This window comes from Coregonus lavaretus (genome assembly GCF_964263955.1).
Source record: "Coregonus lavaretus genome assembly, chromosome: 35".
Lineage (NCBI taxonomy): Eukaryota > Metazoa > Chordata > Actinopteri > Salmoniformes > Salmonidae > Coregonus > Coregonus lavaretus.
In genome coordinates, this window is record NC_140022.1 from 8,360,980 (window position 1) to 8,375,949 (window position 14,970).

Consider the following 14,970-nt stretch of genomic DNA (forward strand, 5'->3'; position numbering starts at 1 on the left):
AAAAAGACTTGACGCATCACATTTTGGTATTTTTTGAGGCTAGCCCTTTAAAGAAGTCAAAAAGCACCATATGGCTGGTCAGTACTGACCATGCCACAACAAACCACCAGTCTGTGGCCGTGTTTACTTTTTGACACATCATATTTGGCTCAGTAGTGTTTACGCTTTGACCACTGACTCACTTCAATGACTTGACATGGGTTCATTCTGTAAATGTAACCCCCCTCACACATTCAATGATTTTACAACTCTTATAATCTTGGTTACCCAGAAGTAAAATCCTCTCGCGAAAATGTGTCATTTGCTGTTTTACTTCTGGGGGGAATGCTGTTAACAATTGTGATTACCTTTGTGCAATGGAAGGAAGTGAAGTCTCCTCCCTCGCAAACGGAAACTCTCAGCCAAACCCCTCCCTTCCGCTAATTTCACAAGTGTTTATTATGGGCAAATTTGGCTTTCATTAATTTTTACGATACAGACAATTTTGACTTTGTGGCTGTGGAATCTACTGGAATCTACAGGCTTGAAAATCACTGCACCCTTTTAAGCACCGCCTTCTCCCCTTCCTCATTTTTTCAAAAATCAACAACGAAAACCCAAACCAGGAACTATTGCTGCTCGTAATCACATAATTCTACGTGAGCCTTGACAGATTCTCGCCATTTCATCTGTGCACGAGAATCTGTCCACGGGACATTACAACTCTTATAGATGTTTAATGGTGTAAACCACCCCAAAGGTTACATAATGTTTCTCTAAGCTCTATCCAAGTAACTGGAATTTTAGCTGACATTTTAGCTGCCATGGTATTTAAACTATATGAAACATGCATAAAGGTGTTATGAATGCCTTATGTAAACCCCCTTCAAGTTACCAAACATGCATGGTCTTAGACTGACCTCTCAAAACCTTGCCATTTTGTTACTCTGGGAGGGAAACCAGAATGCAACAGTACATGGATAGTTCCATGCTTGGGAGGACTTGAACTTGATCCTCCTCCGGCTCTGGCCCATATTCCACAACTACGGTTGGTTATGCCAAATATAGTGACTGTCAACGCCTGTGTCCTTGTGGATCTAGGGAGTTTCAGTGTGGCTAGCTATTCTATGCTAACCAGAACTCTACTGCAATTTAACGACCCTGTGACAAGTTGACAGGGTGGATTCCCAGCCTTAGAATATATTTACTGTGCAGCTATAGGCCCATGTCTCAGACTCACACTGTAAGTGGGTATATATGCACTCCAGCATATGGTCCATGTGTCTAACATTTGAGATCCTCAAGCAGGAGACCGATTTAGTGATGTCAGACATAGTGGTGAACAATCACGTTCAGATTTAGAATGTAATGTAGTCCACCAGCACACTCTGTACATGTGTTTTTAGCCTGTCAGTGATACAGTTTTTGGTCCGTCATTCAAAAGTTCACCTCTATTTTTTATAGTTCTTTAAAGATTGAATCGGCTTTAGGGGAAACAGCGCCAATGTTCGCCCCCAGAGCCAGTGGTGGAAAAAGTACCCAATTGTCATACTGGAGTAAAAGTTAAGATATCTTAATAGAAAATGAAAGTCACCCAGTAAAATACTTGTCACGCGTGCTGTAGGTGGGTGTAGTGGTGGAATCAAACGCAGGACACCGAAGTATAGTCCAACAGACTTTAGTAACTCTCCAAAAAGGAAATTACGAGAACACTTGCCCGTAGGCGAAATAACGCACGAAGGCGAACAAAACAAATGCGCACTACACAGGTGCGTAAACACTCCACGCAGTGGAGGGAAGCTCAACCGAGCGAAATAGCGAACATCAGCCCTACACACGACAGACAAAAATCAATAACACACAACACCTGACAAACACAACGAGAACTAAATAGGACACTAATGACACTAAATGAAAACAGGTGTGACAACAATCAGACAAAAGCAAACGAACATGAAACATACAACGGTGGCAGCTAGTATTCCGGAGACAACGAACGCCGAAGCCTGCCCGAACAACGGAGAGAGGCAGCCTCGGCCGAAACCGTGACAGTACCCCCCCCTTGACGCGCGGCTCCAGACGTGCGCTGACTCCGGCCTCGGGGACGACCCGGAGGACGCGGAGCAGGGTGCGTCGGGTGCCCACGATGGAATTCCGTCAGGAGAGACGGGTCCAAAATGTCTCTCCTCGGCACCCAGCACCGCTCCTCCGGACCGTACCCCTCCCACTCCACTAGATACTGGAGACCCCCCATCCGACGTCTCGAATCCAAGATGGACCTCACGGAGTACGCCGGTGCCCCCTCGATGTCCAATGGGGGCGGAGGAGTCTCCCTGATCTCACTTTCTTGGAGTGGGCCAGCTACCACCGGCCTGAGAAGGGACACATGGAACGAGGGGTTAATACTTTTATATTCAACAGGTAGCTGTAATTTATAACACACCTCGTTCAACCTTCCCAGGACTTTAAATGGCCCTACAAACCGCCGACCCAGTTTCCGACAGGGCAGGCGGAGGGGCAGGTTCCTGGTAGAGAGCCAGACTCGATCACCAGGTGCGTACACCGGTCCCTCACTGCGGTGGAGATCGGCGCTCGCCTTATGACGTCGGAGGGCCCGCTGCAGGTGGACGTGTGCAGCGTTCCATGTCTCCTCTGAGCGCCTCGCCCACTCATCCACCGCAGGAGCCTCAATCTGGCTCTGCTGCCAGGGTGCCAGAACCGGCTGGTAACCTAACACACATTGGAAAGGGGTTAGGTTAGTGGAGGAATGGCGTAGGGAATTCTGGGTCATTTCGGCCCAGGGAACGTACCTTGCCCACTCCTCCGGCCGGTCCTGGCAGTATGTTCTAAGAAACCTGCCCACATCCTGGTTTACACGTTCCACCTGCCCATTACTCTCCGGGTGGTAACCCGAGGTGAGGCTCACCGAGAACCCCAACCGCTCCATAAAGGCCCTCCAGACTCTGGAGGTAAATTGGGGACCTCGATCAGACACAATATCCTCGGATACCCCGTAGTGCCGGAACACATGGGTGAATAGGGCTTCGGCAGTTTGCAGGGCGGTAGGAAGGCCCGGCATGGGGAGCAAACGACAGGCCTTAGAAAACCGGTCCACAACGACCAGTATAGCGGTATTCCCCTGTGAAGGAGGAAGGTCAGTAAGGAAATCCACCGAGAGGTGGGACCATGGTCGTTGTGGCACGGGCAGGGGTAGTAACTTACCCCTAGGCAGATGTCTAGGCGCCTTACACTGGGCGCACACCGAGCAGGAGGAAACATAAACCCTCACATCCCTTGCCAACGTGGGCCACCAGTACTTGGCACTAAGACAGTGCACTGTCCGGCCGATACCCGGATGTCCAGAGGAGGGTGACGTGTGAGCCCAATAGATCAATCGATCCCGAACCTCGAGCGGAACGTACTTCCGACCCTCCGGGCACTGTGGTGGACTAGGGTCGGTGCGTAACGCCCGCTCGAGCTCAGCATCGACCTCCCACACTACCGGTGCCACCAGACACGACTCCGGCAGTATGGGAGTGGGCTCCACGGACCTCTCCTCCGTGTCATACCGCCGAGACAGCGCATCTGCCTTACCGTTCTGGGACCCAGGGATGTACGTGATCTTAAACGTAAACCGGGTCAAAAACATATTCCATCTAGCCTGCCGAGGGTTTAGCCTCCTCGCTGCCCGGATGTACTCCAGGTTACGGTGGTCCGTCAAAATGAGGAAAGGGTGTTGAGCCCCCTCAAGCCAGTGCCTCCACACCTTTAGGGCCTGTACCACGGCTAACAGCTCCCTGTCCCCTACGTCATAGTTTCGCTCCGCCGGACTGAGCTTCTTGGAATAAAAAGCACAGGGGCGGAGTTTAGGTGGCGCGCCTGATCTTTGTGAAAGCACGGCTCCTATACCGGCCTCAGACGCGTCCACCTCTACCTGAAATGGTAAAGAGGGATCCGGATGCGCCAGCACTGGAGCCGAGGTAAACAGGTCCTTCAGCCTCCCAAATGCCCTGTCCGCCTCGGCAGACCACTGCAGACGCACCGGGCCCCCCTTCAAGAGAGACGTGATGGGAGCTGCCACCTGTCCAAAACCCCGGATAAACCTCCGGTAGTAATTCGCAAACCCCAAAAACTGCTGCACCTCCTTCACAGTGGTTGGTGTTTGCCAATTACGCACGGCTGACACCCGGTCTACCTCCATCTTCACCCCTGACGCAGACAACTGATACCCCAAAAAGGAGACCGACTCCTGGAAAAACAGACACTTCTCTGCCTTAACATACAGGTCGTGCTCCACCAGCCTCCGCAACACTCTGCGCACCAGGGCCACATGCTCGACACGGGTCGGCGAGTACACGAGAATGTCATCTATGTACACCACGACCCCCTGCCCCTGCATGTCCCTGAAGATCTCATCCACGAATGATTGGAAAACTGACGGAGCGTTCATCAACCCGTATGGCATGACAAGATACTCGTAATGGCCCGAGGTGGTACTAAAGGCTGTCTTCCATTCATCGCCCTCCCTGATGCGCACCAAGTTGTACGCGCTCCTGAGATCTAATTTAGTGAAGAAACGCGCCCCATGCAAGGACTCAGTCATGGTCGCAATCAGCGGGAGTGGATAACTGTACTTCACCGTGATCTGATTGAGACCACGGTAATCGATGCATGGGCGCAAACCACCATCCTTCTTCTTCACAAAAAAGAAACTCGAGGATGCAGGGGAAGTGGAAGGCCGTATGTATCCTTGTCTCAGAGATTCGTCTATGTAAGTCTCCATAGCTTTCTTCTCCTCCTGAGACAGAGGATACACATGGCTCCGTGGGAGCGCAGCTCCTGCCTGGAGGTCTATCGCACAATCTCCCTGCCTATGGGGCGGCAACTGCGTTGCCCTCAACTTACTAAACGCAATAGCCAAATCCCCATACTCAGGGGGAACGTGCAATGCGGGCACCTGGTTTGGACTCTCCACCGAGATAGCCCCTACGGAAACGCCTAAACATCTACCCACACACTGGGCAGACCACTCCATCAGAGCCCTCTCCTGCCACAAAATAGATGGGTTATGGGTACTCAACCAGGGCATGCCCAGCACCACCGGATACGCAGGAGAGTCAATCAGAAATAGCTGAATCATCTCCTGATGACCCCCCTGCGCACACATCCTAAGTGGCGCAGTGACCTCCCTGATCAAGCCCGCACCCAACGGACGGCTATCTAGGGCATGAACGGGGAAAGGGACATCAACAGGAAGAAGGGGAATCCCTAAAGCTAAACAAAATTTCTTATCAATAAAATTCCCAGCCGCGCCTGAATCTACCAGCGCCTTATGCTGGGAATGAGGTGCTACCTGTGGAAAACTCACAGGCAAACAGAAATGTGCAATAGAGAGCTCTGGGTGAGTGGGGCGCCTACTCACCTGGAAGGAATCCCCAGTGCGGGACCTGTCGTCCTCTCCCCTAGGAGGCCATCCCCAGCACCTAGCCGCGGTGTGTCCTCCCCGACCACAGTTGGTGCAGGGGATGGACCCCCTAGTAAGCCGACCCCTCCTCTCTCTAGCGCCAGCACCCCCGAGCTCCATGGGACACGGCTCGGAGGCGCTGGAGGGTGAAATGGACGGACCCCCCTCGGAACGTCCGCGGGTAGCTAGTAGGTTATCCAGCCTGATGGACATGTCGACCAACTGGTCGAACGAGAGGCTGGTGTCCCTACAAGCCAGCTCCCGACGGACGTCCTCTCGTAGACTACACCTGTAGTGATCGACGAGAGCCCGATCATTCCACCCTGCATCTGCCGCTAGAGTACGGAATTCGAGGGCGAACTCTTGCGCACTCCTCCTCCCCTGCTGGAGGAAGACCAGACGCTCCCCCGCCGCTTTCCCCTCCGGGGGATAGTCAAACACCGCCCTGAAGCGGCGGGAGAACTCGTCGTACGTGATGGTGTCCGCGTCGATCTTCCTCCACTCCGCGTTGGCCCATTCCAATGCCTTCCCGGAAAGGCAGGAGATCAGGGCGGACACGCTCTCATGTCCCGAGGGCGCCGGGTGCACGGTGGCCAGGTACAGCTCCACCTGGAGAAGGAATCCCTGACACCCGGCCGCGGTTCCATCGTAGGACCTCGGGAGCGAGAGTCGGACTCCTCGGGGTTCCGGTGCTGGAATGGGCGGACTGGCCGATGGTGCTGGCAGGGAGGGTGGCGGTGGAGGCGTTCCCCAGCCTCGAATGGTGGTGATCACCTCCTGCAGTGCGGTCCCCATCTGCAGGATCTGGTCCCGTTGTTCCCGAACCTGGTCCTCCAGCGTCGTCTGGGCTGCTGCGGCTCCTGCTGATTCCATTTTAAGGTGTGTTATTCTGTCACGCGTGCTGTAGGTGGGTGTAGTGGTGGAATCAAACGCAGGACACCGAAGTATAGTCCAACAGACTTTAGTAACTCTCCAACAAGGAAATTACGAGAACACTTGCCCGTAGGCGAAATAACGCACGAAGGCGAACAAAACAAATGCGCACTACACAGGTGCGTAAACACTCCACGCAGTGGAGGGAAGCTCAACCGAGCGAAATAGCGAACATCAGCCCTACACACGACAGACAAAAATCAATAACACACAACACCTGACAAACACAACGAGAACTAAATAGGACACTAATGACACTAAATGAAAACAGGTGTGACAACAATCAGACAAAAGCAAACGAACATGAAACATACAACGGTGGCAGCTAGTATTCCGGAGACAACGAACGCCGAAGCCTGCCCGAACAACGGAGAGAGGCAGCCTCGGCCGAAACCGTGACAATACTACTTCAGTAAAATTCTAAAAGTATTTGGTTTTAAGTATAATTAAGTATAAAAATGAATTGCTAAAATATACTTAAGTATCAAAAGTAAAAGTAAAAGTATACATCATTTAAAATTCCTTATATTAAGCAAACCAGACAGCAAGATTTTCTTGTTTTTTAAATTTATGGATAGCCAGGGGCACACTCCAACACTCAGACATTATTTACAAACGAAGCATTTGTGTTTAGTGAGTCCACCAGATCAGAGGCAGTAGGGATGACCAGGGATGTTCTCTTGATAAGTGTGTGAATTGGACCATTTTCCAGTCCTGCTAAGCATAAAAATGTAACGAGTACTTTTGGGTGTCAGGGAAAATGTAGGGAGTAAAAAAAACATTATTTTCCTTAAGAATGTAGTGGAGTAAAAGTAAAAGTTGTCAAAAATATAAATAGTAAAGTAAAGTACAGATACCCCAAAAACGACTTAAGTAGTATCTTAAAGTATGTGTACTTAAATACTTTATACCACTGGCCAGAGCCTTTGTTGTTGTTTTGTTGATTAAACGGAGGGGAGGCAAGTTCAGTAGCATTGTAAAAAAAATGGCAGTACATTCTGTTGTTCTATCGCAAGTGCAGTGATATCAGAGGGGAAAAAACGTTTTTTGTTGTTTGCAGTAACTTGTATGTTGTTGTAATATCTCAAACAGATGTTAGTCTCGAAAACACGACCCTATGCAACACAGTGACTAGGGTCTGGTTTCAATGATGGACTGTTTTGACATAGAGGAACTACGTCACTGCCTACGTCACTACTTTATCTGCTTGAATAAAATACAAAATAGTAGCTAGCAATATGGAGATCACAGAGGTTATTTTTAATGAGGGCATTTTGCAAGTGGCTTAATTCCATCAACTACCTTAACTAAAACCACTGCAAAGGTTTTGCCTGCAAACGTTGGTTTTGAATCGTGACGTTCTGGCATGTCTGGCTTGTGATTTTTTTCCTTTATCGACGTAGGCAGTGAAATACTTCCTCTGTGCCAAAAGAGTCTATCATTGAAACCAGACCCTAATCACTGTGTTGCCTAGGGACAGGTTTTCGAGACTAAACAGAAGTGGCAGTTTCACCATTAAGGATTCCAGCTTTAAAGCAGCTTTTTGAAGTTGTTCACAACTGACAACGATGTCTTTGCCATATTCATTGGCTGTCAAAACAGACAGAAATGTAAACAACTCCCGCTCAATAAGTTGTGTTCAAGCTTTCTCAGTTCTTTAATGAGTTCAGATTCTGTTTCAATGCATCATGGGATCATGCACAAATGGTAAGACCTAAGCCTTCTTCAGTCTGTCACTAGTAGGGGGTTTCTCAGTCCAAGCAGAGCAACAGACAGGACAGTAAAGGTCGTTTCAGTCTTGTCTGTAATCTCCTTATTACAGGAGGGCAGGTCCACTGTAGGGGTACAGAGGAGGGGTAACAGGGGGTTTACAATACCCCACTCGAAATAGACCACTGGGCTTGGTGTTGTTGTGTTAGACTAAGGGGGAACAGGGGAGAGAGAGAGATAGGGCCCGAGGGAGGCAGAGGGAACCATCAGGAGCATTGAGGCAGCCATGTTAAGGAATATGTCCTCACCCTGGCCATGAAGAAGACAGGACATCTAGGAGTCTGGGAGGAGAAGCCATTTTAAGGATGTCATATTCATCCTTGCCTCCATGCGATTGGGATACACATTCCAACTAAGGAGAAGTGGCCAATTTGAAATAAGTAATCCTTACCTCACTGAGGTCATGATTTGAGGGTAAAACCAGGAAGAAGTGTCAAGTGAAGAGGAATGGGCTTAGATTGTGATTTGATGGTGATTTGAGAGTTTGACAAGAAGAGGAAAGTTCGATCAGGAGGAGTACACATCTGAGAGACCCAATGTTAAAAGAATAAGAGAGTGAGACAGATATCAACTGGAGCCATGCTAAAGAAGGAGTATCTGGATGCTCGGAAGGCTTTGAGAAGTGTGAGGGACAGTGTGACTGGCCCCAGGAGAAAGAAACCCAAAGGTGAGTGTGAGAACTCTTTCAAACCAACCACATGGAAATCATGAGAAGTGTCTGGGCTATTTGTTATTATTCAGCTATCTATTATCTTATGAAAGTCTGACGTTGTTGTGCTCACTGTGACGAAGTCTGAAGCAAAGAAGGATGGGACAATAATGATGTCACAACAGACACAGAAGAGCACATCAGACAGATATTTCCTACTCTGTCCATTCTCTTCCATTCCTTATTGGTCACGTTATTAAGACTACCTTCTTATAGAATATTTTAATGTACAACGCCATTGACCTATTCTTCTAATTCTAGTTGGGGACCAGGATGTTTCAAACCTAACAGGTGTTGGCTGGCTGACAGGCTTCCAGTGCAAACCAATAATACTCATCCAATGAGCAGGCTATAATAGCCTGGCTATTCACAGCATCCCCCGATGATGACATCTAGATACGCAAGATTACTGCCTCTGAGGATAGTCTATTTTTCTAGGCTCTCAACTATTAACAGACGCTGAGAAAAATGACTGGGCATTGCACACATAAAATTACTGTACTATCTACAGCACATACTAGATAGTACATTGTTTCAAATGATAATATTGCAATACTTCATCAAATACTCAATTTCAGCTGTGGGTTGTAGTTGTAAATACATTATCTCCCACCAGTGAGGGTCGGCCCCCATTGAACCCCAGTTGTCTGTGTATCTGTCAGCCCGACTGCCTGTCTGTCTGGTCACATGGTAGATACAGTACCTCCTAATTTTAGTCCATATTGTAGACATAGAGTATCTCATAGTATCTCTCTCTTTCTCTCTCCCGCTCTCTCTCTCTCTGCCCCCCTCCCCCTCTCTCTCATTCTCTCTCTTCCCCCCCTCCCTCTCTCTGCCTCTCTTAATCACCCCAGTCCCCTATCCAGTCCTGTGGCTAACATAGACCAGACCTAGAGAATGAGATAAGCTAGCAAGAGGCATCTGTGTGACGTGAAATCACATTACATTCCCAGAATATATCACAGTGCATGGTCACGGACCACGATGTATCGCCACATCAAGGGAACTGACCTATTTTGTCAGGTGAGGAAAGATGATCCTAGATCTGCACCTAGGGGAAATTTGACCCCGGAGCATGAGATGAGGTGCCTCTGTGTTTGGCCTGGCGCTTGTCCTTGTTTATGTTCCTTCTCTCTAGTTTGGCGTCAGTCACATGGTCTGAGGCCTGGAGGGGGCCAGGATTAGGTGATAGGTTCAGGTTTCTTTATGGTCGTCAGTACAGACATGTCACTATGTCTGTAATCGGGGCATGGGCCTCTATACCATCCTGTATCACCACAGGGTCTGACTCTGAGCTACGTTTACAAGAATTGAACGGGTTCTGTTGTATTAAAAGGGTATTACAGTAGTAGAATGTACAAACCCACTGGGGAAAAAATTGTTGAATCAACGTTGTTTCCACGTCATTTCAACCCCAAAATGTTGAATGAAAGTGGAAAACTGATTGGATTTGCAAAAAGTCATCAACCTAAAGGAATTTTGTATTTTTTTCACCAAACATTTAACCTAAATCCAATGACAGGGTGATATTATTTGGTTGATTTCACATTGAATTCATGTTAGTTAACAACTCAACCAAATATAAATCAAAACTAGACGTTGAACTGACGTCTGTGCCCAGTGGCAGGTTTTCTCTAACTAGACGGGGCAAATGGAAACGAACGGGGGAAACCTCAGGGCAAGAGGAATGATTACCTTGTCTTTCCCAGCAAACGTCTAGATATGGATTGTGACTAAAGTGTTTTGGAGAAGGCTCTAAGTTCCTCTGTTGGGTATGACGGTGTCCTGTGGTTGAACCTGTAGCGAAAAGTGACTCATTAATAAAAAACCAACTTGATTAAGATGCGCCCACACCGGGGTCTGTTTTCTACCTCAGGGAGCTAATGCCAGATAAACTCTGATAGAGTTGTCAGCCTGCAGAGTGTTCATCAGAGCTGCGCCACTGAAACCCCCCTCTGTCACAAAATCAATGGGCTTCCATGAAGTCTGCTCTGTTTCTCATTGTTGTAAGCTAATTCAAGTAGAGTAAATGGTATGCTTGCTATTGTATTGCAGCAGCAAATTGATATCTGCATGGGAGTCAGGCTTTTTCCATTTCTTTTCATTTAGCTGATGATGGGGAAGAGAGGAGAGGAAGCTTCTTTAGACTATTAGATACACTAATAGTGTTACTATGGTGACTTACTGTGATACAGTGTCTTGCAAAAGTATTCATCCCCCTTGGCGTTTTTCCTATTTTGTTGCATTACAACCTGTAATTTAAATGGATTTTTATTTGGATTTCATGTAATGGACATACACAAAATAGTCCAAATTGGTGAAGTGAAATGAAAAAAAAAAACGATAATTTCTAGAAAATAAATAACGTAAAAGTGGTGCGTGCATATGTATTCACCCCCTTTGCTATGAAGCCCCTAAATAAGATCTGGTGCAACCAATTACCTTCAGAAGTCACATAATTAGTTAAATAAAGTCCACCTGTGTGCAATCTAAGTGTCACATGATCTGTCACATGATCTCAGTATACATACACCTGTTCTGAAAGGCCCCAGAGTCTGCAACACCACTAAGCAAGGGGCACCACCAAGCAAGCGGCACCATGAAGACCAATGAGCTCTCCAAACTGGTCAGGGACAAAGTTGTGGAGAAGTACAGATCAGGGCTGGGTTATAAAAAAAATATCAGAAACTTTGAACATCCCACGGAGCACCATTAAATCCATTATTAAAAAATGGAAAGAATATGGCACTACAACAAACCTGCCAAGAGAGGGCCGCCAACCAAAACTCATGGCCCAGGCAAGGAGGGCATTAATCAGAGAGGCAACAAAGAGACCAAAGATAACCCTGAAGGAGCTGCAAAGCTCCACAGTGGAGATTGGAGTATCTGTCCATAGGACCACTTTAAGCCATACACTCCACAGAGCTGGGCTTTACGGAAGAGTGGCCAGAAAAAAAGCCATTGCTTAGAGAAAAAAATAAGCAAACACGTTTGGTGTTCGCCAAAAGGCATGTGGGAGACTCCCCAAACATATGGAAGAAGGTACTCAGGTCAGATGAGACTGAAATTGAGTTTTTTTGGCCATCAAGGAAAACACTATGTCTGGCGCAAACCCAACACCTCTCATCACCCCGAGAACATCATCCCCACAGTGAAGCATGGTGGTGGCAGCATCATGCTGTGGGGATGTTTTTCATCGGCAGGGACTGGGAAACTGGTCAGAATTGAAGGAATGATGGATGGTGCTAAATACAGGGAAATCCTTGAGGGAAACCTGTTTCAGTCTTCCAGAGATTTGAGACTGGGACGGCGGTTCACCTTCCAGCAGGACAATGACACTAAGCATACTGCTAAAGCAACACTTGAGCGGTTTAAGGGGAAATATTTATATGTCTTTGAATGGCCTAATCATCAATCCAATTGAGAATCTGTGGGATGACTTAAAGATTGCTGTACACCAACAGAACCCATCCAACTTGAAGGAGCTGGAGCAGTTTTGCCTTGAAGAATGGGCAAAACTCCCAGTGGCTAGATGTGCCAAGCTTATAGAGACATACCCCAAGAGACTTGCAGCTGCAATTGCTGCAAAAGGTGGCTCTACAAAGTATTGACTTTTGGGGGGTGAAGAGTTATGCACGCTCAAGTTTTCAGTTTTTTTGTCTTATTTCTTGTTTGTTTCACAAAAAAACATATTTTGCATCTTCAAAGTGGTAGGCATGTTGTGTAAATCAAATGATACAAACCCCCCAAAAATCCATTTTAATTCCAGGTTGTAAGGCAACAAAATAGGAAAAATGCCAAGGGGGGTGAATACTTTCGCAAGCCACTGTATAACTGAATCGCCCTTAGGTCATTTGTCTGACAACATATTGTAGCTTTGATACCTGCTTCTTGGATTTTCATTGGACAGCTGTACTAGAAGGCAGTGTTATGATTGGTCCGGGGACATATTGATCCCGGTCGAGTGAATATCACTATAGTGGTGTATCCTGTATCGCATAGAGAGCCTTGGTATTGATTACTCAGTGCCGGAGAAAATCCCTTCTTTCTGGAGATGCATGAGGCGAGGTGATGGGGGAGGGATGAAGAGGGATGGAGGGAGCCGGAGGGAGGTAGAGTGAGGTATGGAGAAAAGGGGAAGGAAGGAAGGAGGAAAGAAAGGAGGAAAGGAAGGAAGGAAGGAAGGAAGGAAGGAAGGAAGGAAGGAAGGAAGGAAGGAAGGAAGGAAGGAAGGAAGGAAGGAAGGAAGGAAGGAAGGAAGGAGAAGGCTTATAGCTATTGAGGCAGCTTTTGAGAAAACAGGAACACTGTATTTTTTTGCATTAAGGCGCATTCACTTACTTAGAAACAGCCAAATGGGTAAATAAACGACATTATTGCAATCAATGGAGGCTTTAGCTACAAAAAGGCTAATCTGTTGCGACGTCTATGAATGGTTGGCTTTCTCTGATTTATGGGCATGTGGTAATATCCCCTGGGTATTGATTCTGTGTTGCAGACCCATAAACAGTAACATGTCTGACGTAACAACGTTAAAGAAGTGGATTGCTCAGCATAGCAGTCCATAGCAGTGTGAAAGATTTGGCCTAAATCTGCAAAAATGCCCAATTTAGTTTATGGATGGCTGGGAGGTTTTTACAATGAGATCTGGGTCCGCCTGTTATTATATTTAAATGAATTTGATGGATGTGGTGTGGACGACACAGATGTGTCTGAGAGAACAATACATTATGCAGTGTGTGTGTGTGTGTGTGTGTGTGTGTGTATGTATGTGTGTGTGTGTGTGTGTGTGTGACAGGCCTGTAATAAGAAGGGAGGATTTGTAGTGTCAGGTGATATCAGTGGGAGGATGAAGTGTGCTCTTCACCTTTCCTCTTTCCTCATTCCCTAATTCCTTTCACAACATCTGTTTGTTTCATGATCTGTTATTTATAGTTGATGATTATTCCTGTGAGAACTGTAGAACGGGGAGGCAGAATAGAAAGACATCATCATCTTTTCCCACATCATTTATTGATGGTTAAGACTCCATGTCCCTCACACACTCTGACCTACTGACACACTAAACAGGGTTTCCCAAACTCGGTCAAATCCCTTCTTTCTGGAGATGCATGAGGCGAGGTGATGGGGGAGGGATGAAGAGTTGTTTGCATCCATGGTGTTTGTTGTTCCTGTTGATTTGTGTATCTGTCAGAGACTGGCATGCACAGCTTGTATGTTGCACCAGCTAGCCATCAAGCTAATCTATCTCTGCACCATGTGTATAGTGTTGGGGACAGAGCTGGAGCAGAGATAGAGAAATGGAGAGGGGAAATTCTGCTCTGTTCACTGGTGCAAATAACTGATTGCTATTTATCGTGGTGTCAGATTAGCAGAACGTCACAGACATGGACCATGAATGTATAATTGATGCCTTGGGGGGTGGGGAGGCTGTTTTTCTGAAGGCTGCATTCTTCCTCTCCTCTGTGAAGATACTGGGGCTGAGGAGAATATAGCAGAGGAGGAGAGGAGAGAGGGATCACAAAATAAGAGTCAGTTTGGATTAAGGATTTGGATTTTGGGGAGGGCGGGGTTGGAAGCGGGGCACACGTCAACTGTGGGTTTATGATGTCAACAGAACTGAGGGAGCTCTGTTTCTCTGATTCTATTTCCCACTCTATTCTCCCTCCCTCTCTATTGGTCTGTCTCTATTCTCCCTCCCTCTCCATTGGCCTGTCTCTATTCTCCCTCCCTCTCTATTGGTCTGTCTCTATTCTCCCTCCCTCTCTATTGGTCTGTCTCTATTCTCCCTCCCTCTCTATTGCCCTGTCTCTGTTCTCCCTCCCTCTCTATTGGTCTGTCTCTATTCTCCCTCCCTCTCTATTGGTCTGTCTCTATTCTCCCTCCCTCTCTATTGGTCTGTCTCTATTCTCCCTCCCTCTCTATTGGTCTGTCTCTATTCTCCCTCCCTCTCTATTGGTCTGTATTTCTCTCTCTCCTGCTCCCTCTGTGTCTCCCCTCTACTCTCTCTTTGTCTGCTCTCTCTCTCTTCTCTCCTCCTGCTGCTGCTGGCGCTGTGTCAGAGAGAGAGGAGACAGAGAGGATGGTTTAGAGGAGCAGGTTGTTTTCCTTCCTG

The 14,970-nt window shown here is 47.5% G+C and overlaps 1 protein-coding gene across 1 annotated transcript in view; it reads left to right on the top strand.

The window, feature by feature from the left end:
- Positions 1–8,725: 8,725 nt before the first annotated feature.
- The window catches only part of LOC311109546 (striated muscle preferentially expressed protein kinase-like), a gene marked incomplete at both ends in the record, with an annotated part of 49,151 nt that continues 42,906 nt past the window's right edge, over positions 8,726–14,970 (top strand). Inside the window, one exon of the mRNA XM_084152469.1 lies at positions 8,726–8,813. Coding sequence (XP_084008595.1) covers positions 8,726–8,813 — 88 coding nt within the window. The remainder of the gene's footprint in view (positions 8,814–14,970) is intronic.